The sequence below is a fragment of the Danio rerio genome, chromosome 9 (assembly GCF_049306965.1).
Source record: "Danio rerio strain Tuebingen ecotype United States chromosome 9, GRCz12tu, whole genome shotgun sequence".
Classification (NCBI taxonomy): Eukaryota; Metazoa; Chordata; class Actinopteri; order Cypriniformes; family Danionidae; genus Danio; species Danio rerio.
Window position 1 is genome coordinate 2,952,501 of NC_133184.1, and position 26,267 is coordinate 2,978,767.

The 26,267-nt window shown below is 36.0% G+C and overlaps 2 protein-coding genes across 6 annotated transcripts in view; both read right to left on the reverse strand.

The window, feature by feature from the left end:
- map3k20a (mitogen-activated protein kinase kinase kinase 20a) overlaps positions 1-7,841 on the reverse strand; it is a 49,359-nt gene extending 41,518 nt beyond the window's left edge. The window contains exon 1 of the mRNA NM_001327940.1: positions 7,706-7,841. The gene's annotated coding sequence lies outside the window, so the exon portion shown is untranslated. The remainder of the gene's footprint in view (positions 1-7,705) is intronic.
- Positions 7,842-9,239: 1,398 nt separating this feature from the next.
- The window catches only part of rapgef4a (Rap guanine nucleotide exchange factor 4a), an 88,146-nt gene continuing 71,118 nt past the window's right edge, over positions 9,240-26,267 (reverse strand). For all 5 annotated transcript variants that reach the window (XM_068223530.2, XM_021478818.3, XM_073912441.1 and 2 more), the window contains 13 exons: positions 24,420-24,508; positions 24,311-24,341; positions 24,150-24,228; positions 23,822-23,968; positions 21,714-21,811; positions 21,477-21,602; positions 21,122-21,300; positions 18,210-18,300; positions 17,042-17,092; positions 16,857-16,944; positions 16,413-16,477; positions 16,276-16,330; positions 9,240-12,552 (listed from right to left, as the gene is read on the reverse strand). In XM_068223530.2, coding sequence (XP_068079631.1) covers positions 12,422-12,552; positions 16,276-16,330; positions 16,413-16,477; positions 16,857-16,944; positions 17,042-17,092; positions 18,210-18,300; positions 21,122-21,300; positions 21,477-21,602; positions 21,714-21,811; positions 23,822-23,968; positions 24,150-24,228; positions 24,311-24,341; positions 24,420-24,508 — 1,230 coding nt within the window. In that variant the 3' untranslated portion in view covers positions 9,240-12,421. The remainder of the gene's footprint in view (positions 12,553-16,275; positions 16,331-16,412; positions 16,478-16,856; positions 16,945-17,041; positions 17,093-18,209; positions 18,301-21,121; positions 21,301-21,476; positions 21,603-21,713; positions 21,812-23,821; positions 23,969-24,149; positions 24,229-24,310; positions 24,342-24,419; positions 24,509-26,267) is intronic.

The following is a 26,267-nucleotide window of genomic DNA, read 5'->3' on the forward strand; positions in this document are numbered from 1 at the left end:
GTCATTATGGGGGGTTGTGTGTAGATTGTTGAGGAAACAAATGAATTTAATCCATTTCCAAATAAGGCTGAAACATAAACAAATGTTGGAAAAGTAAAGCGCCATTAATACTTTCCAGATGCACTGTATACTCCTTGTGTTAACACTGTGTGCTTATATATAATTCTTTGGCTCCAGAAAGTGTCTGCAGGATATTTGATGAGACTAAATGAGGAACTGTCCCTTTAAGACGATAACTGGGTGAAGAATTGCATCATATTTAAATGAGCAAAAGCCATAAAGTCAGACATTTGATCATGACTTGCAGTGATGATGCATCAGTTTCCTCTTGTCAATGTTTAACAGGGAATTCCTCATCTCTGTAATCACAGCACATGACTCTGAGGAGGATCCACACTCGCTGATCAGCAGACAGCACATACCATAGTACAGATCACACCACGATAAACCTCCTTGAGGAGGAAGTGTGTTTGATTGTTTTAGTGCTCACCTAAAAGGGAATTTCACTTACAAAAGATGGAATATGTGAACAGCCCTTTTTGATAGCCTCAGCCATAGTTAAAATCAGCCTTTAATCCAATGTGGGTGCATATTAGCCTTGCACACAAGCTCAGAACTTTAAACTAGCGCACAGTTGGTATAACTTTGATTAGTTGCAGTAGTTTTGTTCAGTGCAGAAACGCGGTGTTGAAAAGCCTTTACGATTAATTAATTGTGATGAATTAAACCACGGTCAGTAGTGAAATCAGTTAATCGTTGCATCCCTATAAACACAAAGGAATAATCGTCAATATTAATCGTTTATTAACATTTTGAGCAAAAAAATCATAACCATTTTTACTCTTATCATGCAGCCTAGGGCTGGACAATAATTTTATATCAATATATATCGCGATAGATTTTTTTTCAATAACTGTGATATGATTTTTAAACCCATTTCCGGTATTTTTTTATATACATTTGCATATATATATATATATATATATATATATTAGGGATGTAACTGTATCAGAATTTCACGGTACGGTAATACCTCGGTATGAAAGGCACGGTACGGTATTTATTGAATAATTTACAGGAAAAACAAAACTAATGAAAAGACTCGAAAAAAGTGCCAAAAGTGTTTATTTACCTTAACACTGAACATATCAATGACATACAAATCAGCCATCTATCTGTACGTTTTGAAACATGAACTTAAATCTTTAAATTTTAATAACAAAAAACTATTAAACCATATAAAAAAAAATAAGTTTTAATTTAGTATTGTTGAAAACTCATCACATTCAACATTTAATCACTCACTCTCTCAGATAGAGATGGGTTTTAAGGAAAATGATCATATAACAATAATCTGGTAAAAGCTGGGATCTCTGGGCATGTCCCCTGCAACTGAAATAAACCCCTCTCATTTGGGACTGAGGTTTCTGGGACAGAGAGATTTGATTTAGCCAAGGTTGACAGCAGTGGGTAACGTTGTGCATTGTCTTTCCACCACTTGAGAGGACAAGCTATGAGTGAGATAGAGGTCTCTTTGCGGTACAAGTCAATGTCTGCATCAATCTGAACAGTGTGCTGTGTTCTGCAGTCCCCATGACTGTTTTTAGTCGTATTCCCCGACTTATATTTCACCACAGTCTGGCAGTGCCTGCATACTGTTTTTTTCTTTGTCTGTCACCTTTTCTCCTTTTTCGTATCTTTTTAGAAAGAAACCGAAATGCTTCCACACATCCGATTTAAAACCCGCTTTAGGTTCGATCATTTCCAGCTCTTTTTCTTCCCCGCTACTAACAACAGACTCCATTTCCACATTACTGGATCTGTAGTGACAACAGACAGCAAAGGATGATGGCCACGCCTAGGCTGATGGGAATTGTAGTTCCCGCTCCCTCCCGTTCGCTTCATTCGCCTAAGCAAACTTTTCTCAGCAATATAGTTTTATTGAGTCATGCGCCTACGGTAATATTGAAAAAAATTACTATTGCGGTATGACGGTATTTATAATATTGTTACATCCCTAATATATATATATATATAAGATCTTATACATTGTATCATTTGTCACTGAATGACTTTCAGAGCTCAGCCGTGAAGAGCGTGATCATGTCACTTGCGTGATGACGTACATCACAGGCCCGCTGCTGCCAGCGCTTAGCAATTCGCTCCGTCGCAGAAAGTTTTAGGTACAAAATGAGTGCCCTAAATACAGATGTGTATGAACAAGCTTCCACTAGTAAGAATGCAGACGACTTAGTTGATGAGAGAGGAAAAACTAATGCAGTAGTTTGGAAGTGGTTCGGTTTTTAAAGTTCCGATAAACTTAGTTTAGATGCTCTGCAAAATGTGCGGGAGAGTGGTGCCGAGTAGCATCAGGAACACATCAAATCTGTTTCTCCAGATAGAACAGTGGTCGGGAACCAATGGCAAAACCCACCATGCAGCTTTTGCGGCAAAGTACAAGATGAGCAAAAGCCGAAAGATAAAGGTAGTCAATTTTGTCTAATCAGCTTTCTTACATTTACAATCACTCTCATTGATTGGTGATTATGGTTTTACGCACAGTGAGCAGCGAAAATAAATAATGACATAGTGGCCTCCTAAATAACGTATGTACTTTCAAAAATAGAAATATATAAATAGACTATATAAAATATAGAAGAACTATTTTGTGTTAAACTTTTTATTTTAATTAGGCAATTACACACACAAATATAAATAGACAGATATAACCCTTAAAAGGACGTTCAAGATGAAAAGCAACCAGAACTATGAATATACTCATCTGTTTGTATAGGCTAAATACAAATAAAAAGTGAACATTATTTTTTTTTTGTACTTTTTTTAATAATAAAAAAAACAGCTATAAGAGCCTGGAGGTATTATTTTGCAAATTCAGTTTGCAGACATTTGTAGGTACAGACATCTATTGTGTGCGTTCTTTTCCTGGCTTTTTATTTTGTCCATATCGATATCGGAATGATATTATATCGACCGAAATTAAGAAATATATTGTGATATAAATTTTTGCCATATCGTCCAGCCCTAGTGCAGCCCTACAGTCACATATGCTAAGGAGGTTTTAAATTTTATGTAGGAGTGTAAATATTGTAGTTATGACAGAGTTAAATGTGTTCAGATAAAGAGAAAAACTGACGACAAATCTATCGATCACGTTAAAATAACAGAGTTAACATACATGTATTTTCACACATTATTTCACCAACTTTTCCAAATCAGCGTCTGTTTGGTGGTTTTTAGCAGATCTATAAAGTCAATTCTCCTCGGGTTCACTCAGGTCAGAACACACAGAGGATCACTTCTAAAATACAGATGATCATCTCACACTTATTAACCGCAAATATCTCACAGAGCAATTTGTCTGCAATCCAACAATATAATTACTGTTACCCGGCTCCTGTCTCACTTCAGACCAAAAACAAAGCAGTGTTTGTGAGTGTTAAAGCCCTTGTACTTAGTCTCGCTGTAAAAATCCATCTGAACTTCAATGCTTCTACAGTCTCCACCTTTTTCCTTTACACCCCATGGAGCTTTCAGGAAAACTCCCTAACAGTCAATGATGAAAGGATTTTCAGTTTTGGGTGAGCTCTCCCTTTAAGGTTAACAAATTTATAACAAAAGTCACAAAGTGGTGCAAAAAATATTAAGAATATATATAAATATAAATGTAAAGAAGTCTTTGTGACCTGTTTTTCCAAATGATTATTAGAGAAAAATGCATTTAAGGGAATGTTTAAGCATTCAAAAGCATGACATTTGCTGTTTGTTCAAACTACATGTTTAAAACAACCCAGGCTCATTGTGGAAACGTAGCCCCGCGGACGTTTCTGCGGACAGCGATTTACGTATTCGAGCGGTTTTTGTTTTCGCAGATTCGCGAGAGGCCTGCTGTGCCTGCTTTTTCGCTTCTCGGCCGGATCGGCCGCCCTCCTCTTCCTCTTCCTTCCCTAAACCCGAGCGACGGTTCGCAAAAGCCGTCCAGAAAAAAAAAAAAGCAAAAGCCCTCGTCTTCGATTTCGACCGCGTTTTCGGATCCCGCCGCGTTCTCGCCCTTATTTTTCGGATTCCGTTTTTTGTCTCACCTGATTTCCGGAACCGCTGTTCCCCAGACTCGATCCCGGTCGTCGTCCCCGCGGCCGGCTCCTCCTCCGGGGCCTCCGCTCCGCCGACGCAACGCTGTGAGCTAAGCGGACAAACTGGTTGCATCGGGAAAGCCCTCCACTCGGGAGGCGAGCCGTCGGCCTGCGATTGCGAAGAGGAGGGGCGGAGCGGCGCCACAACGCCGCGCAGTGTTCGCTCGAAAAAAACTAAACGCGGCCTTACGTACCTCCGGCCACGTAAATCACGGTCTCCAGAAATGTCCGCGGGGCTACGTTTCCAGAATGAGCTTGGGTTGGTTTAAAATGAACCGAAACAACACAACTATAGAGATTTCCCTGGGACAACTTAATTGTTCAACCCAGGTTCATTCTGAAAACGTAGCCCCGCAGACGTTTCTGGAGACCGAGATTTACGTGGCCTGAGGTATGTATGGCCGCATTTTGTTTTTTTGACACATGAGAACAGCATGGGCGCGAACGGCGCATGCTTCCAAGAGGCGTTCGAGACGCGAAAAAGCACACACAGCAGCCTTTACGAAAACAAAAACTGCACAAATACGTACCTCCCGGGACGTATTTTGTGGTCTCCAGAAACGTCCGCGCGGCTACAATTCCACAATGAGCCTGGGTTGCAATTGTTTTATGTTCAATCCACTTAAATTTGTAAAACTAATAACTTAACTTCATTCCTTCATGTTGCAACAACACAAATCAACTGTGTGGAGCTCAACATCTATACAGTGTAAAATACAATGAAGTCATTTGCAGGGTTTAACGCTAAAGATTTTTTCTACAGAGCCGATCGGGCCAGTGGTTGAGATTTTTATTTGCCCTGCAAAAATTTTCACTGCCACACACACAAAAAAAAGTTATTAGCAATTTCTTAGCCACATATTTTAAATAATGTCTGTGAATCTAGAATTTAAACATTTTAAAAATGTTAATAAACGTATAACATAACCCGTCTTTCGGATGAGACGTTAAACCGAGGTCCCGACTCTCTGTAGTCGTTAAAAATCCCAGGATGTCCTTCGAAAAGAGTAGGGGTTTAACCCCGACATCCTGGCCAAATCTGCCCACTGGCCTTCATCCATCATGGCCACCTAAACATCCCCATATTCAATTGGCTGCATCACTGTCTCCTCTCCACCAATCAGCTGGTGTGTGGTGTGCGGTCTGGCGCAAAATGGCTGCCGTCGCGTCATCCAGGTGGATGCTGCACACTGGTGGTGGATGAGGAGATCCCCCCACTATGTAAAGCGCTTTGAGTGCCCAGAAAAAGCTATATAAATGTAAGGAATTATTATTATTATTATTATTATTATTATAATGAGCTGGTGTTTTATTGCAATTCTAAATAATTTTAATAAAAACAGCTTGCAACTTTTTTTTTTTTTGCTTTTTCCATGTAATTGTCTACTTCCAAGTCTTTAGAAACAGACGTTTTCTTTTAGTTTCTTCTTTTAGTGCCTTATAGTTTGATGTTTACTGGTTGTTACCAAGTTATGGAAAAAATAACGTGCTAATCGTAACAGGCCGATAGGGGCCAGTAACAATCCTGTCTACTGTCCTTAGCGTCTTTCACACTGGCCCCAGGCCACCGGGCAGTCCTTATAGTTGAGCCCTGATATGGAAAAAAAAGTGTATTTCCTGATTGATTTATGAACCAATAGGAAGAGAGCAGCGTTGTTATTTTCAGAACTCAACACATGTTCTCTGAACGGGAACAGAAAGTAAAACTATAGCAGAATAACTGGGATGTTTCTCATTCATCAGAGCGTGTTCACACACTCTCAGTACAATACACACACTCTGCATTACCGCAGTTTACCCACACAATACTAGCTGCTGGCTTTCTAACAAATAACAACACTTCCTAAATATAATAACTGCATTATTACATTATAGGGCTGTGCAACATATAGTATGGACAAAATAAAAAGTCTTTAGTTTCTATAGGGCCACACAAGATATCAGAAAAATTTAATGCAGTATCTATGGACCTAAAGCTGAAACAAATAGACGACATAGAAAAATAACAATCGCTAATCAGAGTCAGAATTTTGCCGAGGCTTTCAGTCTAAATGTTTCATTTCATTTAATTAGCTCCGAAAAATGTAAAAAAAAATCTATTATATCTATGTAAATTTTAGCATGATCGTTACATAAATAGTACAAAAAAATTTAATTTCTAATAAGTTAGCATTTATTTTAAGTTTGTTATGTTGTAAGAAATATCGTTATCGCAACAATCAACAACAATATCGCATATTTTCTCAGTATTGTGCACTATTGTTCAGTTTTTCTAAAAAAAAATAAATAAATCACAACGAAACACCTTTCTTCTTGGGTATAATAAATGCATAATTACATTATAGGGCTGTGCAATATGACTATATATGCTATAGATAAAATAAAAAGTCTATTGTTTCTATAGGGCCGCACAGCATATTGGGAAATTATCGCTATTTCGATAACAGTATGCAAAATCCATGGATCTAGAGCTGAAATTAATAGACGAAAGAGGAAAATGACAACAGCCAAACAGAAACAGAATTTATGCCGAGGTTTTCAGTTTAAATGCTTGTTCTTTTATTATTTAATAAGCTCAGAGAAAATATATATTACCTGTATATTTTAGTATGATCATTAATACATAATAAATATAATAGTTCAACGATTATGAAAAATTTAGCTCTGTTATAATTCACTTACATTTTAATACTTTTTGGTGCACTATTAAAAAAACAGCAACAACTGAAGGTTTTGATTATTCGAGCTATTATTTAATTGAATTTTCAGAAATGTACTATACCGTGATTTATACCATTGTAAATTTGATTACTTAAATATCGTGATGTGAGATTTTTGTCATATCGCTCAGCACTATTACATAATAATTACAGAGTTTTACAAAATCATTTTTAAGTAACATGACTCTGGAGACCAAAGTATCATATGACAGCGTCACAGTCCATTATCCATAGTACTTTCTGTAACAGATACATTAACTTACACTTCATTTTAAGGTGTATGTTTAGTTGGTGTTAGGTTTAGAATGCGTGTAATTATCATAACTAACTATAATTATATTGCTTATATGATAACAAGGTCACGTTAAAATGAAATTATTCAACATGAAAACTGACAAAATTTAAATTACACTTTAATTTGGCCGACGTTGCTGCAGATATACTATAGTATATACAGTGAATTATGCATAATTACATGTAACCAACCCTAAACTTCTTACCCCAACCATATGGTAAGTAGGCTAAATGTAATTAATTAACATTTACGTTACTCAGTCGTTAAATGAAGAGTTACACCGTAACTACGCCACCTTCAAATAAAGATGTTTTGATTTTAAGTTAGTTTTAACACTTCTCCGCAGTTATTTGTCAATATTAAGATAATTTTATAAACTATTTTCTCATAATTGATGTCTTTGTAATCTGATTATCCGGGAACAAGTCCTGACAGATCCATAGGCAGCGCTTCAGCACCGCACGGACGTGTGTTTATTACATGTGTAGCATAATGACACAAACACACACATACGCACACTTTCACACTCGCACACGTACCCGGTGAGCTGTTTTCTACTGTCGGTGTTCCCGGTAGAGATTCACAGCAGGTCCTGAAGTTGAAAGTCAATTCTGTGGGATGTTTTGGCAGTGTCCGGTGTCAGCTCCGCGTTCACGTGTGGGGAAAAAACTTCTTCCTGATCAGAACAGCGCAGCGGTGACGCAGCAGGGCGGAAACAGCGACATCCGAAGGACAGCACGTGAACTGACACACCAATCTAAGAATGTTTACATTGAGTGTGTACATTATTGCTCATTCATTATTAGTAGTATTATATTAATGCAATATCAATACATTACATCAATACATCAACAAATATATTATATATTAACATTTACGATATACAATTCATAAATAAAGTATGCTTTATTGGAATATTAGCCTGTTTATATGATTGTTTCAATACTATTATTTTAAAAAATAAACCATTTTTATTTCATTAATGTGTATTTAATTATAACAGCTATCATGTAAATACAGTTATATTACTAGAATATTAAGATCTTATTAATGTGATATAAATACAATGTTGATATTATATATATTTACATGTATTTAACACTTTATTCAAATAGTAGCCTGTTCATGATTATTATTTCAATCCTTTTTTTAAAAATAAACCAATTTTATTTTATTAATATGTATTTAACAGCAACAGCTAACATGGAAATACAGTTACATTAAAAAAGAATATTAAGATGCATATTGATTTGTTATATAATATTTTATTAAATTATATTGCATATTTATTTTAATTATAAACAATTTTTTATTTTAAGAATACAAATGTAATGATAATAGTAATACTATAGTCATAATAATATTAATAATAATCAACAGAAATATTATGATTATGATCAATTATATAGTAATAATAATAATAAACATGCATTTATGTAAACATATTTGTTATTAATACTGCTAAATATTACTTTTTATTAATAGAATATATTAAAACAGAAACATCACCTACAAATATGAATAATAATTAATGTTTAAAAACGTATAATAAATAGAAAATTTATATTTAATTATGATTAATATGGTAGTTAATTTAAGTTTTCATATTATATATTTAAAACAACATAAGCTGAATATTATAAATACTTTAATAATAATAATAATATTTATAATAATAATAATAATAATAATAAAAGTAATAACAAATGTATATTTTATTAATATGTATTTTCTAAATAATTATAGTGCTTTATTATAATTTCATAAAGTTATTAATAAGTACTAAAATCAATCAATAAATTAAAATTGACTATAAAAATTGTAAAAAAAAAAATAATAAAATAATAATAATAATTAAAAAAGCCCTTGACGTGTTTTTAAATATCCATATTATGACCATTTTATTTACATAAACCTCACAGAAGTATGATCACTATTATAAAGTTAATATAAAAAATTAAATGTAAAAAACATCGTGGTTTATTTATAATTTCATGTTGTCTTTAAGTACTAAAATCAGTCAACAAATTAAAAATGTGAAGTTCTGACTGAAAAAAATCCCTCGACATGTCATTAAATATCCATATTATGACCATTTTATTTACATATTCCACACAGAGGTATAAAGTTTGCAGACAAGCCACCAACAGGCTCTTGAAATGTGCTCACATGATCAATATTACTTCATGCTTACATTGATATAAATATCTCAACATGACTTACATCCAGCCCAAAAAAACTTGCACAACATTTACATAAAACATCTTTCAACAAAACAAATTCATAAATAATGATGACACATTACCCTTCAAAAGTTTGAGGCCTGTTCCATTTTAAAATCTTTTATTCACACCAAGGACAATTTTTTTTTAATCAAATATATAAATAAGAAAATTATATAAACTTTTGAGCGAGATGCTAATGGTCTAATCTGATTGAATGATTTATGCTAAGCTAAGCTAAAAGTGCTCTTGCTATAACTAAAATTTTATACTATTAATATATTAATACTGAATTATCAGCAATGAATTATTCATGAGTTTTCAAAAATTATTCTGAACATTTGTTTGAAAAAAGATTAAAGGAATACTTCATTTTACAGCTCCACTAGAGTTAAACTGTTGAGTTTTACCACTTTGAATCTATTCAGCAAATTTTCACAACCGGCAAGAGCAATTTTAGATTAGCTTAGCACAAGCCATTGAATCAAATTAGACCATTAGCATCTCTCTCTAAAAAAAAAAAGAATTATTTTCCCATTTGAAGCTTGACTCTACTATGGTAACATCGTGTACTAAGACTAGCCGAAAAGTTTAAAGTTTTCTAGGTTGATGTGACTAGGAACTATACTCTCTTTCTGTCGTAGTAATCAAGAACTTTGCAGCCATACCATTGGCTATAGAAGCGCAATGATATTATGAAGTGCTGTTATTTAGTTACCCAGCTGGGCACTATTTTCAGGTGCAATACTACACAAGAGTAAAGCTTTAAATAGGAGGATCATCTAAATTCTTTTTTGAAAATTTTCAGACGCTAATGGTCTAATCCGATTCAATGAATTATGCTAAGCTAAGCTAAAAGTGCTTTCGCCAAAACTGAAAATTGTCTGAATTAATTGAAAAGTGGTAAAAATCATTTGCTTAACTCTACAATTGTGACTATATATATTATTAATATCAATACTGAATTTTAGCAATGAATTATTCATGAGTCTTCAGAAATCATTCTGACATACAGAACATTTATTTGAGAAAAGATTAAAGGAATACTACATCTTAAGAAAAAAAAAGCCAAATTTTACAGCTTCACTAGAGTTAAACAGTTGTGTTTTACCACATTTGAATGCCCTACCAGCCACAACCCATCTCTGGGAAACATCCACATACACTCATACACTACGGACAATTTAGCCTACCCAATTCACCTGTACCGCATGTCTTTAGACTGTGGGGGAAACCGGAGCACCAGGAGGAAACCCCCGCGAACGCAGGGAGAACATGCAAACTCCACACAGAAACGCCAACTGAGCCGAGACTCGAACCAGCGACCTTCTTGCTGTGAGGCAACAGCACTACCTACTGCGCCACTGCTTCGCCAATCATAAAAACTCTTTTTGGAAAATTTTCAGATGCTAATGGTCTAATCCGATTCAATGATCTATGCTAAGCTACGCTAAAAATGCTCCTGCCAGACAAAAAATGGTAAATTTCAACAATTTGTTTAACACCAGGTGAGCTGTAAAATGAGCCTATTTCCAAAAATAAAACAAAAAACGTAGTGTTTCTTACATTTTTGTGTAGATTTTTGTTGGAACGGTGACACATTTGGCATTCTTTGATCAATAGACAGTTATACTTTATTAAATACTCATTTTTGATCCATTTAATAATTTAAAACATTCCTTTTTAACTCATCTGACCCCAAACTGTGTCCAGCAGTACAGCTAATACGCTCTTAATCTCCTTCAAAGTATGAAAAGAGGTCTCATAAAACTCAGACAGGAAAAAACTTCACTTTCAAGCTCATGATTCCAAACTCTAATAAAAAAAAACAAACACACAACACGCAGTGTCCTCTGTTAATACTAGCAGCCTTGGTAAACAGGAGCAAAGAAAGCTTCATTGATCTTTTGTTCAAAATAAAACCAAAAAAATCAAATGTTTGCTTTTAAAAGAGGGTAGGGGCTTCATGCTAAGACTTTAGTTGAAGGGGGTGTTCATGACACCTCCATAATCACGATGACATGCCATGAATATGATTACGAGTTTGTGCATGCTACTGATAACAACTCTCATTAAGTGTCTTTAGCTCTGTGCATGCATTCATTCATTTTCCTTCGGCTGAGTCCCTCATTGCCACAGCGGAATGAACCGCCAACTTATGAATCATATGTTTTACACAGCGGATGCCCTTCCGGCTGCAACCCAGTACTGGGAAACCCCATACACACTCACATTCACACACATAGAGCCAATTTAGATTATTCAATTCACCTCTAGTGCATGTCTTCGGGCTGTGGGGGATACTTAAGCCCCCGGAGGAAACCCAAGCCAGCGATAAAATCCGAAAAAGTGATAAAAATCAGAAGAGGGCTTTTCTTTTTCTGGACGGCTTTTGTAAATTGTTGGTTGGGTTTAGGGAAGTAAATGGGTGGGCAGGTCAATTGGCAAAATTGGTTGGGTTTAGGGAAGGAGGAGGGTGGGTCGCTCAGTAAATCATTCAGTCAGTCACACAGATGGTCGTACGACAGCGCCCTCTGGTGGGTTTACGCGATAATAGCGTGGGTGTGAAGGGCACTCGCGAGAGACATTTGAGATGTGAAAAAGCGCACACAGCGGCCTCTCGTGGATTCAAAAAAACAAAAACTGCAAAAATAGGTACCTCCCGGGACGTATTTCGCGGTCTCCAGAAATGTCCATGGGATTACGTTTTCAGAATGAGCCTGCGTTGAAAAGATCATTAAACATAAAACAACATTTTCCAAATCATTCTTTCCTCTTATTTACCAAGGATGCCAATATTAGTGTATGGTGTCAAACTGTTCAGAAACCTGTAAATAAAGAGAAGCAGCATCTCGAATCAGCATCGTCTTCTTCGTCTTTCGTGGCAGAATATGAGAAAGCCTGCAGATCCGCACACCGAGACGAAGCCACACTTTGAGACAAGCCGGCGCGGGGGGGAAAAGCCCTTGTGTTTGGCTGCTGTGTTGCTCTAGCTTATCTTCTGGCTGAGGTGGAGGTGAAGCTGTGGGGTTTTCATGTCCGCCGGGGCTCTAGACGGTGGGACAGCTGTGATAGACTGCGCTGGTTATCGATCACGCTGATGTGGCGGACGTAAGTGCGCACGTCCTGATGGCTTTTACCCGTCGCCTGCGGAGCTTCCTGATCTGTAGAGGAGAATAAAAGAATCACTTCAGCTTGAGCTGGGTTCCACACAACTCCTTCATGTTGTCGCGACACAAATAGATTATTAATTCATTCATTCATTCGTTTTCCTTCAACTTAGTCCCTTATTTATCAGAGGTCGCCACAGTGGAATGAACCACCAACTATTCTGGCATATGTTTTATGCAGCGGATGCCCTTCCAGCCGAAACCCAGTACTGGAAAACACCCAAACTGTCTCGCATTCACACACACGCACACACACACACACCCACTCATACACTACAGCCAATTTAGATTACAGTGCGTCCGGTAAGTATTCATAGCTCTTTACTTTATTCACATAATGACAATGTGAAAGAAGAGTTTTTGAAATTGTTGCAAATTTATTAGCTATAAAAAAGCTGTAAAATCACATGCACATTAGTATTCACAGCCTTCACTCAATACTTTGTTAATGCTCCTTTGGCAGCAAATACAGCCTCAAGTCTTTTTGAATATGATGCCACAAGCTTGGCACACCTGTCTTTGGGAATTGTTGCCAGTTCCTCTTTGCAGTACCTCTCAAGCTCTATCAGGTTTGATGGGAAGTGACGGTGTACAGCCATTTTCAGATCTCTCCAGAGGTGTTCAATAGGATTTAGGTCTGGGCTCTGGCTGGGCCACTCAAGGACATTTACCGAGTTGTTCTGAAACCACTCCATTGATACTTTGGCGTTGTGCTTTGGGTCACTGTCCTGCTGGAAGATGAACCGTCGGCCTAGTCTAAGATCAAGAACACTCTGATGCAGGTTTTGATTCAGGATGTCTCTGTACATTGCTGCATTCATCTTTCCCTCTATCCTGACTAGTCTTCCAGTTCCTGCTGCTGAAAAACACCGCCACAGCATGATGCTGCCACCAACATGCTTCACTGTAGGGATGCTGTTAGCCTGGTGATGAGCGCTGCCTGCTTTTCTCCAAAACTTAACACCTGGCATTCACTCCAAAGAGTTCAATTTGAGTCTCATCAGACCAGAGAGTTAAGTTTCTTATGGTCTGAGAGTCATTTAGATGCCCTTTGGCAACATCCAGGTGGGAAGTGGCTTCCATCTGGCCATACAGGCCTGATTGGTGGATTGCTGCACAGATGGTTCTGTAAGGTTCTCCTCTCTCCACAGAAGAATGCTGGAGCTCAGACAGAGTGACTATCGGGTTATTGATCACCTCCCTGAGTCAGGCCCTTCTCCCGAGATCACTCAGCTTAGATGGCCGGCCAGCTCTAGGAAGAGTCCTGGTGGTTCCAAGCATCTTCCACTTATGGATGATGGAGGCAGCTGTGCTCATTAGAACTTTTAGAGCAGCAGAAAGGTTTCTGTAACCTTCCCCAGCCTTGTGCCTGGAAACAATCCTGTCTCGGAGGTCTACAGACAGTTCCTTTGTCTTCATGCTTGGTTTTTGCTTTGACATGCACTGTCAACCCTGGGACCTTATATAGACTGGTGTAAGCCTTTTCAAATCATGTCCAATCAAGTATTCATTATTAGCTTGTAGCTAGTCAATGCTACACTGATGAGTCAAAAGAAGTCTATAATGTTCTGAAGCAGAAATATTGATGTTGCGCCGCTCACATTTTCTTCAGAAAACATACATTTATAGTTATTATTATTATAATTGCATGCCTTTTTAAATCTGGTACTAGCTTGATTATAGCAATATACTAATCGGGCAAACGTAACAGTTAGGACATTTTTAGTAATAGTTTAACCTTTGACAAAGTTTATAACATGTTTTAAAGTAACTTAGCATACTTTATATGGATTTGCAGCATGTTTTAGTGTTTAGTTATTCGATATTAGCTTGTAGCTAGTCAAAAACGACAATTCCCAGGTCTCTATGATGTTCAGAAGCAGAGATATTGTGATGTTGCGCCGCTCACGTTTTCTTCAGAAAACTTACATTTATAGCTATTTTTATTATTACTATTGCACGCATATTTAAATCTGCTGCTTTTCGCAGGTAGTTAAAACAAATGTTAACAAAGTGTATTACAGATATGACGATACGACTACATTGTCTGAGAGTGCTTTCACACCTGTGAATCGATTCAGTTGTTACAAAACAGAGATTAAAACTGTTACATTGTTGCTCTTTGTTCTTGGTGTGGTTCGCTTTCACACTGCAAAGTTTCTAAATGGACCAAAAGAGCTAAAACAAGTCACGTGTGAGTAAACTCTCCTCACATTGGTCAGAGTTAAATGGCTTATTAAGGGCCTGCTCACACTTTGCCATCCATACCGTGCCCAGGCCCGTTTCCCGGATTGTTTGAGAAGTGTGAGTGCGCTGAATCGGGCTCAAGCACGGTTCACTTGGCCGGCCCTGGCCCGGTTGGAAGAGGTGTGCCAGAGCGCGGATCACTTGGGCTTTGGTGCGGTACGCTTGTGTGTGAGTGCAAAACGCGCCAAAGCCAGAAACTGAAAGCGAGACGGGACTTTTAAAGGGGCTGTTTCATATGGATTTATTAATCATTCTTACTGTTCAGTGAACGCAAACTGCCGTAGTTTATTAAAGACGAGATCTCCTCACTGCACGTCAGCTGCACGGCTTCAGCAGACCTCCTCATTCCTGCAGCACGAGAGCTTTATGATTGTTTATGAGCGCCAAAAGTGGCGGATCTGCGGCGAAATATCTGACTGCGTGTCACCGCATCCCTAAGGACTGTTTGGCGAAATATTTGACTGCATGTCACTGCATAACAAACGACTGAAACGATATAACTAGAGAAATCTCCGCTGTGCTGCTGAGTGAGAGAGCGCTTCTCACTGAACAGCGCAGCAGCGATGACGTAAGCTTGCCGAGGCCCACTTGTGGTGTGAGTCCGGGCCGTTGGGGGAGACGGGAGGGGGGACAAGCGTGCTTTGGCCCGGTTTGAGGCAACTGTACCTAGTGTGAGTACGGCCTTAGCAGAGTCCCGCTCAGCTGTCAGGAGAGGTGGTGGTCTAGGTGTGAAAGCACTCTGAGCGTGCTTTCACACCTACACTTTTGTTTCGGAACGTGTCTCGTTTGCCCAGTTAGCGCGGTTCGTTTGGCATATGTGGACAGGGCAATCACGCTCTGTTCCGCGCCAAAGTATTCGCTCCGAGATCGCTTGAGTGAGGTGGTCTCGGCTCGATTGAAACGAACCCTGGAGCGGTTCGATTGCAGTGAGAAAGCGATCCGATCCGAGTGCGGTCATATCACAGTGTTTTTGGATATGTAATAGGCTTACGGCTATATGAAGAGAGAATTATGAGTAGGGCGGGAAGTTTCGCGAGTCTCCGGATGCCCACAAACGAGTGATGATCTCCCGGTAATCTTGCATCTCCCTCCCTCAAATAGGCATCGTCGCGCACACTTCTCACCCCTCCCCACCGCGTCTCTCCTCAAACATGTCGCGCGCACGCACCCTGTCAATCCCCACCAAACCACCACCTCTCCTGACAGCTGAGCGGGACGCTGCAAAATAAACCCTGACACTCTGACCAATGTAAGGACAGTTTACTCGCACGTGACTTGTTTTAGCTCTTTTGGTCCGATTAGAAACTTTGCAGTGTGAAAGCGAACCGCTCCAAGAGCAAAGAGCAACAATGTAACAATTGTAATCTCTGTTTCGGAACAACTGAATCAATTCACAGGTGTGAAAGCACCCTCAGATTACAATGTAAGAGGTTAGAATAGAAATGAAGATGAATTGAATTGTTTTCTTACCAAATGGTTGACTTCTGCAGTATCTTATGATTCTGACTGTGTTTGCAATCATTCTCTGGAAACACACACACACACACACACGTTAAACAAGTTAAAATAGTGTCAGAAATGATGGAAAAGAGTCTTTGGAAACTCACCATCTTCTCAAAGTTGACCAGTCGGTCAGTGAAGGTCTTGTTTCCCTCGTGTGTGAAAGTCATGTCTGCAAGCACACAGATGTTGATGCAAACATTAATTCTTCACATTCTTTGCTTCTACTCAATGAAATGCTTGAAATAAATATTTTATGAATGAATTTATTTCCAAATGTAGTAGTTTTAAAATGAGCACTACTGCAGGGGTGCCACTAGGGGGAGGAGGTGTAGGGGTTAGGTTGATTCTAAGTTCCCATGCAGTCTTGGGACCCCCAGAGATATTATTAGGGGCCCAAATGACCCAGCACTTCACTTTCGACCATGACAATATCCCTGCCTGACCCACCCCCAGTTTTCACTTTCGTTTTCGACACCCCCCGGTCTTCACTTTCGTCCACGAAAGCTGTCAGAGAGCCTGTGCCCAATAAATATTGGTAAAAAACTCACCTTTAATTAATAAGGGCATGAAGGGGATGATGGGGGGTTCTAGCTTGGCCATTGTAAGTCGATATGCTCTGTGATTTCTGGAGGGATCCTGAAAAGAGAAAGACAACAGATCTTTTGAGTACACCGTGTTTGACCAAATTTGTCATGGCCGGCTCTGGTCAATAATATCGCTATGATCAACTTACCATTAGGTTTTCAAACTCTCCATAAAACTTCTTGAATTTGCTGGGCAGCTTCTGTGAGAGATGCTCAGTCGATTAAACGTGGCTAGGTAAAACCACTCGTGTATCTCTCTGTGTGTAATAAAATGTGTGTGTGTGTGTGTGTGTGTGTAGAGTAACTATAAATTATAATCAGTTACTGAACACGAGTTACATGACAAAATTTGTAGGCAGTAATATGATCGCTCTGATTACACATGTAGGGGAATGTAATCTGACTACTTCTGGATTACATTTAGATTACTTTTGTGTCAACCCTTATTTGAAGTGGAACAATCTTGTACTTTTCTGTCACATATAAAGAAAATATATCATTCTTTATTGCTCATAAACCACCAAAACCAACATGGTTTGTGTGTGTTTGTGTGTGTGTGTGTGTGTGTATTGGTTTTGGTGGTTTACAAGGACAGATAATTGTATAATAACATGAGTATGACCTCGTTGTACTCTCTTAAGGTGGTTTACGAGGACATGCCTTGTGTTCTAGTAACTCAATAAGCTTAAAAATGTATTTTGTCATCTAATACACACTTTTATACTGTATGAATTACATTACATCTATGGAGAGTGCTCATAAACCACCAAAACTAACATGGTGTGTGTGTGTGTGTGTGTGTATATTAGTTTTGGTGGTTTATAAGGACAGATATTTGTATAATAACATGGGTATGAACTAGTTGTACTCTCTTAAGGTGGTTTACGAGGACATGCCTTGTGTTCTATTAACTCAATAAGCTTAAAAACATATTTTGTCATGTAATAAGCACTTTTATACTGTATAAAAAGCATTACACCTATGGAGAGTGCTCATAAATCACCAAAACCAACATAGCATATGTGTATTGGTGGTTTACAAGGAAATATATTTGTATAATGACATGGCTATGACTTAGTACTCTATTAAGGTAGTTTATGAGGACATGCTAGTAATTCTAGTAACGCTAATTAAAAAAAAATAATAAAATAAAATAATATTTTTTGTCATGTAATAAGCATTTTTATACTGAATAAAATACATTACACCAATAGAAACGGCTCATAAACCACCAAAACCAACATTGTGTGTGTGTGTGTGTGTGTGTGTGTGTGTGTGTGTGTGTGTGTGTGTGTGTGTGTGTGTGGGAACACTTACCTCCCATGTCTGACTGAGTCTACAGACCGCAGGGTTTCCCAGACCCATGATAATGGCAAAGAATGAGTTCAGGTTCTTAAACTCCTTACAGCTTGAAAAGAGCAAACACAGGACATTTAGAGAAGCTCAGCCTGGACACACACCACACACTCTACAATGCATTCACCGGTGTTCATGGCGTCGACGAATAATTTTTGTCACATTTTTCATCAGCAGCATTTTTTCACTCATGCAGACTAGACAAAAAATAAATGAAAATTGGTTTTGAATGACAAAAAGCTTTACTGACATTTTCATCAGTGAAGAAAGACAAAATAAAATTGTTTATGGAGGGACAATTTGCTTTGAGATCCAATTAGACCAGTGAGGTGATGTCCTTATGGTTACCAATGTGTAATTACAAATACATGTAAATACAGCTAAAGTCAAAATGATTAGCCCTGCTGGGATTATGCTTCTTTTTCCAACATTTCCCAAACAATGCTTAACAGATTCAATAATTTTTAATAGCATTTCCCTATAATATTTTTTCTTCTGGCGAAAGTTTGATTTGTTTTATTTTGGCTAGAATAAAAGCAGTTAAAAAAAAAAAAAATTAATAAAAAAAAAACTCACCATTCACTGCCATTATATAAATAGCCACAATTAACAAGAAATATAATATATTTTTTTCATGAATGACTCTTTAAAGGGAAGCTATTTTGCCCCTTTCTGTAAGTTTCAGCTCGAAATACCACGCAGATAATGTTTTATAACTCTCTAAAATTGCCCCTTTTAGATTTTAATCGTAATTGTGGCGTTTTGGTGACTGTTGATTTAAACTCAAATTGCACTCCTTCTCAATGCATGTCTTTAATTTACCTCAGTTTATTTCTATGTTATGCTTATTTTTTTATTCAGTTTTCAATTTCATCAGTTAATTAACTGGCAAAATCCTGTAGTTTTAAAAGTTTCTACAATATGCCCATAGGAATCCATGGCCAAAACAGTGAATAAATAAATAAATAAATTAATTAATTAATATACAACAATAATAAATAAATAAATAAAACATAATAAATAAGGAAATAACATAATAAATAAAACATAATAAATAAATATATAAAATGTAATAAATAAATAAAACTTAATAAATAAATGTCTTAAAATAATAATAATAATAATAATAATAAATAAATAAAACGTAATAAATAAATAAAAAAAACGTAATAAACAAATAAAAATAAATACTTAATAAATATATACAATAAATAAATAAATAATAATAATAATAATAAAAATTCTTCTGGAGAAAGTCTGATTTGTTTATTTTGGCTAGAATAAAAGCAGTTTTTAATAAAACAAAAAAACCAAAAACATTTTTAATAAAAAAAAAAAAAAAAAACTGTCACCATCCACTGCCATTAAATAAATCACCACAATTAACAAGAATTTATTTTTTTCATGATTGACTCTTTAAACGGAAGCTATTTTGCCCCTTTCTGTAAGTTTCAGCTCAAAATACCACACAGAAAATGTTTTATAACTCTCTAAAATTGCCCCTTTTAGGTTTTAATCGTAATTGTGGCGTTTTGGTGACTGTTGATTTAAACTCAAATTGCACTCCTTCTCAATGCATGTCTTTAATTTACCTCAGTTTATTTCTATGTTATGCTTATTTTTTTATTCAGTTTTCAATTTCATCAGTTAATTAACTGGCAAAATCCTGTAGTTTTAAAAGTTTCTACAATATGCCCATAGGAATCCATGGCCAAAACAGTGAATAAATTAATAAATAAATAAATTAATTAATATACAACAATAATAAATAAATAAATAAAACATAATAAATAAGGAAATAACATAATAAATAAAACATAATAAATAAATATATAAAATGTAATAAATAAATAAAACGTAATAAATAAATGTCTTAAAATAATAATAATAATAATAATAATAATAATAATAATAAATAAATAAATAAAACGTAATAAATAAATAAAAAAAAACGTAATAAACAAATAAAAATAAATACTTAATAAATATATACAATAAATAAATAATAATAATAATAATAATAAAAATTCTTCTGGAGAAAGTCTGATTTGTTTATTTTGGCTAGAATAAAAGCAGTTTTTAATAAAACAAAAAAACCAAAAACATTTTTAATAAAAAAAAAAAAAAAAACTGTCACCATCCACTGCCATTAAATAAATCACCACAATTAACAAGAATTTATTTTTTTCATGATTGACTCTTTAAACGGAAGCTATTTTGCCCCTTTCTGTAAGTTTCAGCTCAAAATACCACACAGAAAATGTTTTATAACTCTCTAAAATTGCCCCTTTTAGGTTTTGATCCTAATTGTGGCGTTTTGGTGAATGTCACTTTAAATTCAAATGAGATTGTACTCTTTTCAAAAGAGGGCGGGGCTACAAACACCTGTGTCAGCATAGTGACAGATCCAAAAACAAGACTAGCAAAATCTTCAAACAAATCTCAAAAGAAGTGTGTCAGAATGCGTCAGTCTTTAGAGATTTCAGTATTCATTTGTGCATCCCAAAACTCCACATTTATAATCCTCTTAGTCTTCAGCCGGTGAAAACACCAAACTAAGACGTGCTTCTCACTCAGGGCTGCCTATGCTAATGAGGGTGAGATAGTCACTAGTGGGCGGGGCTTTCCCTCTCTGATGACACCTACAAAGGGAGAATGTCAATCAAAGTGTTTCTGCAGACTGTTTTAGTCAAGTCTGATTATAAAAAATAGAATAAATTAATTTGTACCATTAGAGGCTGGATATATTCTAAATCTCTTATAAAAATGATTTTTGCATAATAGCTCCCCTTTACGTGTCTGACAACAAGTTAAAATCATGAACAGCGTGCTGAATAACATCACGTTTAAGAGTGAAGTCGTGCTGGACTGACTGTGCAGCGATCTTGATGAACTTCTTGAGGAGCTGCACTCGTTTGCTGAGCGCGGGACACAGACAGACCTCCGTCACCACCCACAGCTGCACCTCATTGAAGCGCCGCAGGAACAGGTCCAGATTGGCGGTGGTCTTCTTAAAATGATGTCGGCCGAACGTGTGGTAGATCAGCTCATGCTGCAACACACACACATCCACTAAGAGTGACTAGAATAGCAGTCTTCAAAGAAATGATCGGCTGTCTGCTCACACTTTCAGGCGTATGCGCTCCAGAATTAACCCCAAGTTAACAGAGAAAGCTTAAACTATTTCTTTAAGACAAGTGTGTGTGTGTATGTGTGTGTGTGTTGTACCTCATGCACACAGTGGAAGAGCTCCCAGTCGTAGAGGGTCATCTGATGGGCCAGATCTTTAGAGCTCATGAGCTCAAACGTGGACATGGAGCCTGCAGACGGTCCCTCCTGCTCGGGCAGCGGCGTCTACACCAACAGCCCATTAACTGATCAATTAATCAGCCAATCAATACCTCAGCGTATGTTTGATCCTGCATGTGTGTGTGAGTGTGTTTACATGCAGAGCCTCTCACACACCAAAGAGTCGATTTGGTCCCTCGGGCAGACGAACAGACGGCCATTAATGCTGAGAGATGAGAAGATGGAAACATCAGACGGCTTCAGAAGCTCTTTATCTGAACACACAAACACACACACACACACACTCATCAATACGCGAGTTAGATGCTTTTAAAGAGTGTGTTAGAACAGATGTCAGCTATCAAACATTTAAGCCACTGGTTATTATGCTATCACAGTGCCCCTATAATGAAATATAACATACAGTTAAGGTCAGAATTATTAGCCCCCCAGTATATTTTTTTCCTATATTTCTGTTTAACAGAAGGAAGTATTTATCTTTGCCATGATGACAGTACATAATATTTGACTAGATATTCTTTAAGACACTAGTATTCAGCTTAAAGTGACATTTAAAGGCTTAACTAGGTTAGTTATGGTAAAGTTAGGGTAATTAGGCAAGTCATTGTAAAACGATGGTTTGATCTATAGACTATCCAAAAAATATATAGCTAAAGGGGGTTAATAATATTGACCTTAAAATGTTTTTTAAAAAATTAGGAACGTACTTCATTCAAGCCGAAATAAAACAAATGAGACTTTCTCTAGAAGAAAAAAAATATTATAGGATTTACTGTGAAAATTTCCTGCCTCTGTTAAACATCATTTAGGAAATATTTAAAAAAGATTAAAAAAAAATTATATTAATTAATTAACATATTATTAATATACATATATTAATATATATAATATAATAATATAATATATATTTTTTATATTATTAATTAATATATATTATTAAAAAACAACTGTATTATTCTATTTTATTTCTGTATAATGTTTTGTTTAGTCAAATTAAATGAAGGTATTTTATTTCGTTGTTTCGTTTATTTCGTAATTGTGATATGTGTGAGAAGACGACAAAATCATCTTCACTTCTGGAAGACTCCATCTTGCGTTGTTTTGTGATCTGTTGATGTTCACTAATGTTTTGCACTCCTTCTCAATGCATGTCTTTAATTTACCTCAGGTTAGCACGTTTATTTCTATGTTATGCTTATTTTTTTATTCAGTTTTCATTTTCTTCAGTTAGTTAATTGGCAAAATCCTCTAGTTTAGTTAAAAGTTTCTACAATATGTCCATAGAAATCCATGGACAAAACAGTAAATAAATAAATAAATAAATAAATTAATTAATTAATATACAAAAATAACAAATAAATAAATAAAACATAATATATAAAGAAATAAAATAATAAATAAATAAAACCTAATAGATAAATAGATAAATAAAATGTAATAAATAAATATCTAAAAATAATAAATAAAAATTATAATAAATAAATAAATAAATAAATAAATAAAACATTATAAATACATACATAAATACATAAATAAATACAATGTAATAAATAAATAAAACGTAATAAATAAATATATAAAAATAATAAAATAAAAAAGTATTCTAAATAAATAAATAAAACAAATAAATAAAACATAACAAATACATATGAAAATAATGAAATGATAAATATAAATAATGATAAACAAATAAATAAAACATAGTAAATAAATATATAAAAATATAAAAAAAATAATAATAATTAATTAAATAAATAAAACATACTAAATAAATAAAATATAATAAATAAACTAATAAAAATAAATCACACATAAAATAATAAATAAATAAAACTTAATAAATAAATAAATAAACAAAGTGTAATAAATTAATATAAACGTAATAATAAGTATATAAAAAATAAAAATAATAATTAATAATCATAATAATAAATAAATACATAAATAAAACATATTATATAAACAAATAAAATATAATAAATAAATAAAACGTAATAAATAAATAAATAAAAATAAATAAATAAATAAATGCACACTTATTAAAAATGGGTTTTCTGTGAGGGTTGGGTTTAGGGGTAGGGTAAGGACATATAATAAGCGATTTTTACAGTATAAAATACATTATGCCTATGGCGAGTCCTTGTAAACCACACATAAAAGTATGTGTGTGTACCATGTTTTCCTTATGTCCCCACAAGTATAACAATACGAATACAGTACAATACAATATATAAATGTGTGTGTGTGTCTGTGTGTGTGTTGACCTCCAGCTGAGTTGAGATGGATGAGCAGCAGATCGTCTCCTGAGCTCAGTTTGTCGGATACAGCAGCGATGACCTCTCTGACGGATGCAGACACGGGCACACGGATAGTAGAGTAGGTGTGATCACTGCAGTACACCTTGAAGAGGACTACACCAAAAACAATACACTTACACTAATACATCGCTTCAAATAATACAACACGCTGGTTCACGTGCTTATTGAATCTAGCTATCTATAGGGCTTTATTCTGTGATAACAACCTCCTGGATGTACTTCATCTCTAACTTAACCTGTATAAATGGATTTTGCAGAGGGCTTCCAGACTCACTCTCGTCTGTGCTTTTGATGGGCTGTCTCTTCTGAAGCCTGTCGTTCCCTGTGCTGAACTGACGCAGCAGGACTTTGTGCTGAAATAAGCGAGAGAAAGAGGACTATCACATCACACAGATTCAGCAAACGCCACAGAAAATGCTCTTTCTTTCCTCTCACCTTTTTCTGAGAGGGTCTGCCGTCATCTGAGCTGCGAATAAAGGGTCGTGACTCATGAATATGCTCAAAGGAAACGTGTTAAAATGACCTCAGATCTGTGAGCTCTTACTTCTGCTTGATGATCTTCTCCAGTTCGGGCAGATGGTCCTTCAGGGCTGGAGTGAGCCTGGAGTCTTCACACACCATCTCATAAAACTCCTGCAGTGAACAACACACTCCGACTGACAGACTGAACTGTGCATTATGAATTAGGGCTGGGCCACATGACAAAAATCTCATATCACAATTTAAGTCATCTTAGATCCTGATAAAGATATACAGAGGTTGGACAACTGAAACTAATTCATTATCATGGTGTAGGGCCTCCTTTTGATGATGATAATGCTGTCAGGAAAGAATCAAGATTCAATAAAATAAGATTCAATAATGTTCAGAGGCTTGCAGACTGGGCTCATAACAAAAACCTCCAGCAGAGGGAGCTGAGGAGCACACAGAAGGGTGCAAACTCCTGACAAAAATAAAGAAATATTAAGGGGTCGGGTCAGTGTATCTTTTGTTCATTGGATTTTTATTTTGGAAACAGATTTTGAAAAACGAAAAATGAGTCGCTTTTGAGGGCGAAGTAGTGGCGCAGTAGGTAGTGCTGTCGCCTCACAGCAAGAAGGTCGCTGGTTCGAGCCTCGGCTCAGTTGGCATTTCTGTGTGGAGTTTGCATGTTCTCCCTGCGTTCCCGTGGGTTTTCTCCGGGTGCTCCGGTTTCCCCCACAGTCCAAAGACATGGGGTACAAGTGAACTGGGTAGGCTAAATTGTCCATAGTGTATGAGTGTATGTGTGGATGTTTCCCAGGAATCGGTTGCCGCTGCGTAAACACTTGCTGGATAAGTAGGCGGTTCATTCCGCTGTGGCGAACCCGGATCTGACAAGAAAATTAATGAATGAGTCGCTTTTGATTTTCGCTTTAAAATGGAAAAACAGAAATTGAAATTCAATGCGGTCTTTGATTTTGGTTGTTGAATTGTAAAACGAAAATCAAAAAACGGCTTTTTTTCATGATCAATTCAAAAATTATTTGGTTTTAATTTTTTTATTTTGAAAAAAAAAAAAAATACAAGAAAACAAAACGAATAAAGACTTTTTTTTTTTTTCTAGGTTCTTAAACCAGACAGGGGTGCGTTTCCCAAAACCATTGTTAGCCAACTAAGGTTGCAAGTTCTGTTGTTACAAACATAGTTTGTTGATTTGCCATTTCCCAAATTCGTTGCTCATATGAATATTCGCAAACTCTGTCGCAAACTTGTACACTTGCAACTACACCTCTGGAGCTATATTTAGAAACATAGTTCCTGGCTGTGTTCTATTCCCACTTACCCCCCCCCCCCCACTGAAATTATTAAAAGTAAAAAGCATTAAGGCCGTCTCTCTGTAATTTGCTTCCAAGCTATTTGTACAGTTCAGTTTTAGCGATCTTCACGTTTACAGTTATGTTCCCTTTGCAGTGCACTTTGAAAACATTGATGTCATTTTGAACACAGCCTCATGGCGAAAGCTATAGGTGACCTAATATTTAAAAGCAGAATTTATGTTACGTCTCAAAAGCTTGTGAAAACAAAAAGCATACGTTTATACTTTTCATTTATAGTGGGTTATTTATTAAATATCTGTACTGTATATGACATGGGCCTGCTGGTTACATTTCTGCAGTGGTTTACATGTCTCAAATTGAAAAAGTAGACTTTACAAAAAAATAAAAAATAAATAAATAAGCAATATCCTACTTAATTGTCATCATCATCATTAATATTATTAATAATATTATTAAAGTATGTTTTTGTCATTTCTAATAAACAATAAATATTGCATTTCATTTCTTAATAAATAGCCTCATCGTTTGTTTATTTATTTGATTTATATATGATATTAGAATACATGTTAGCTTTTGTAGGTGATATCTTTTAG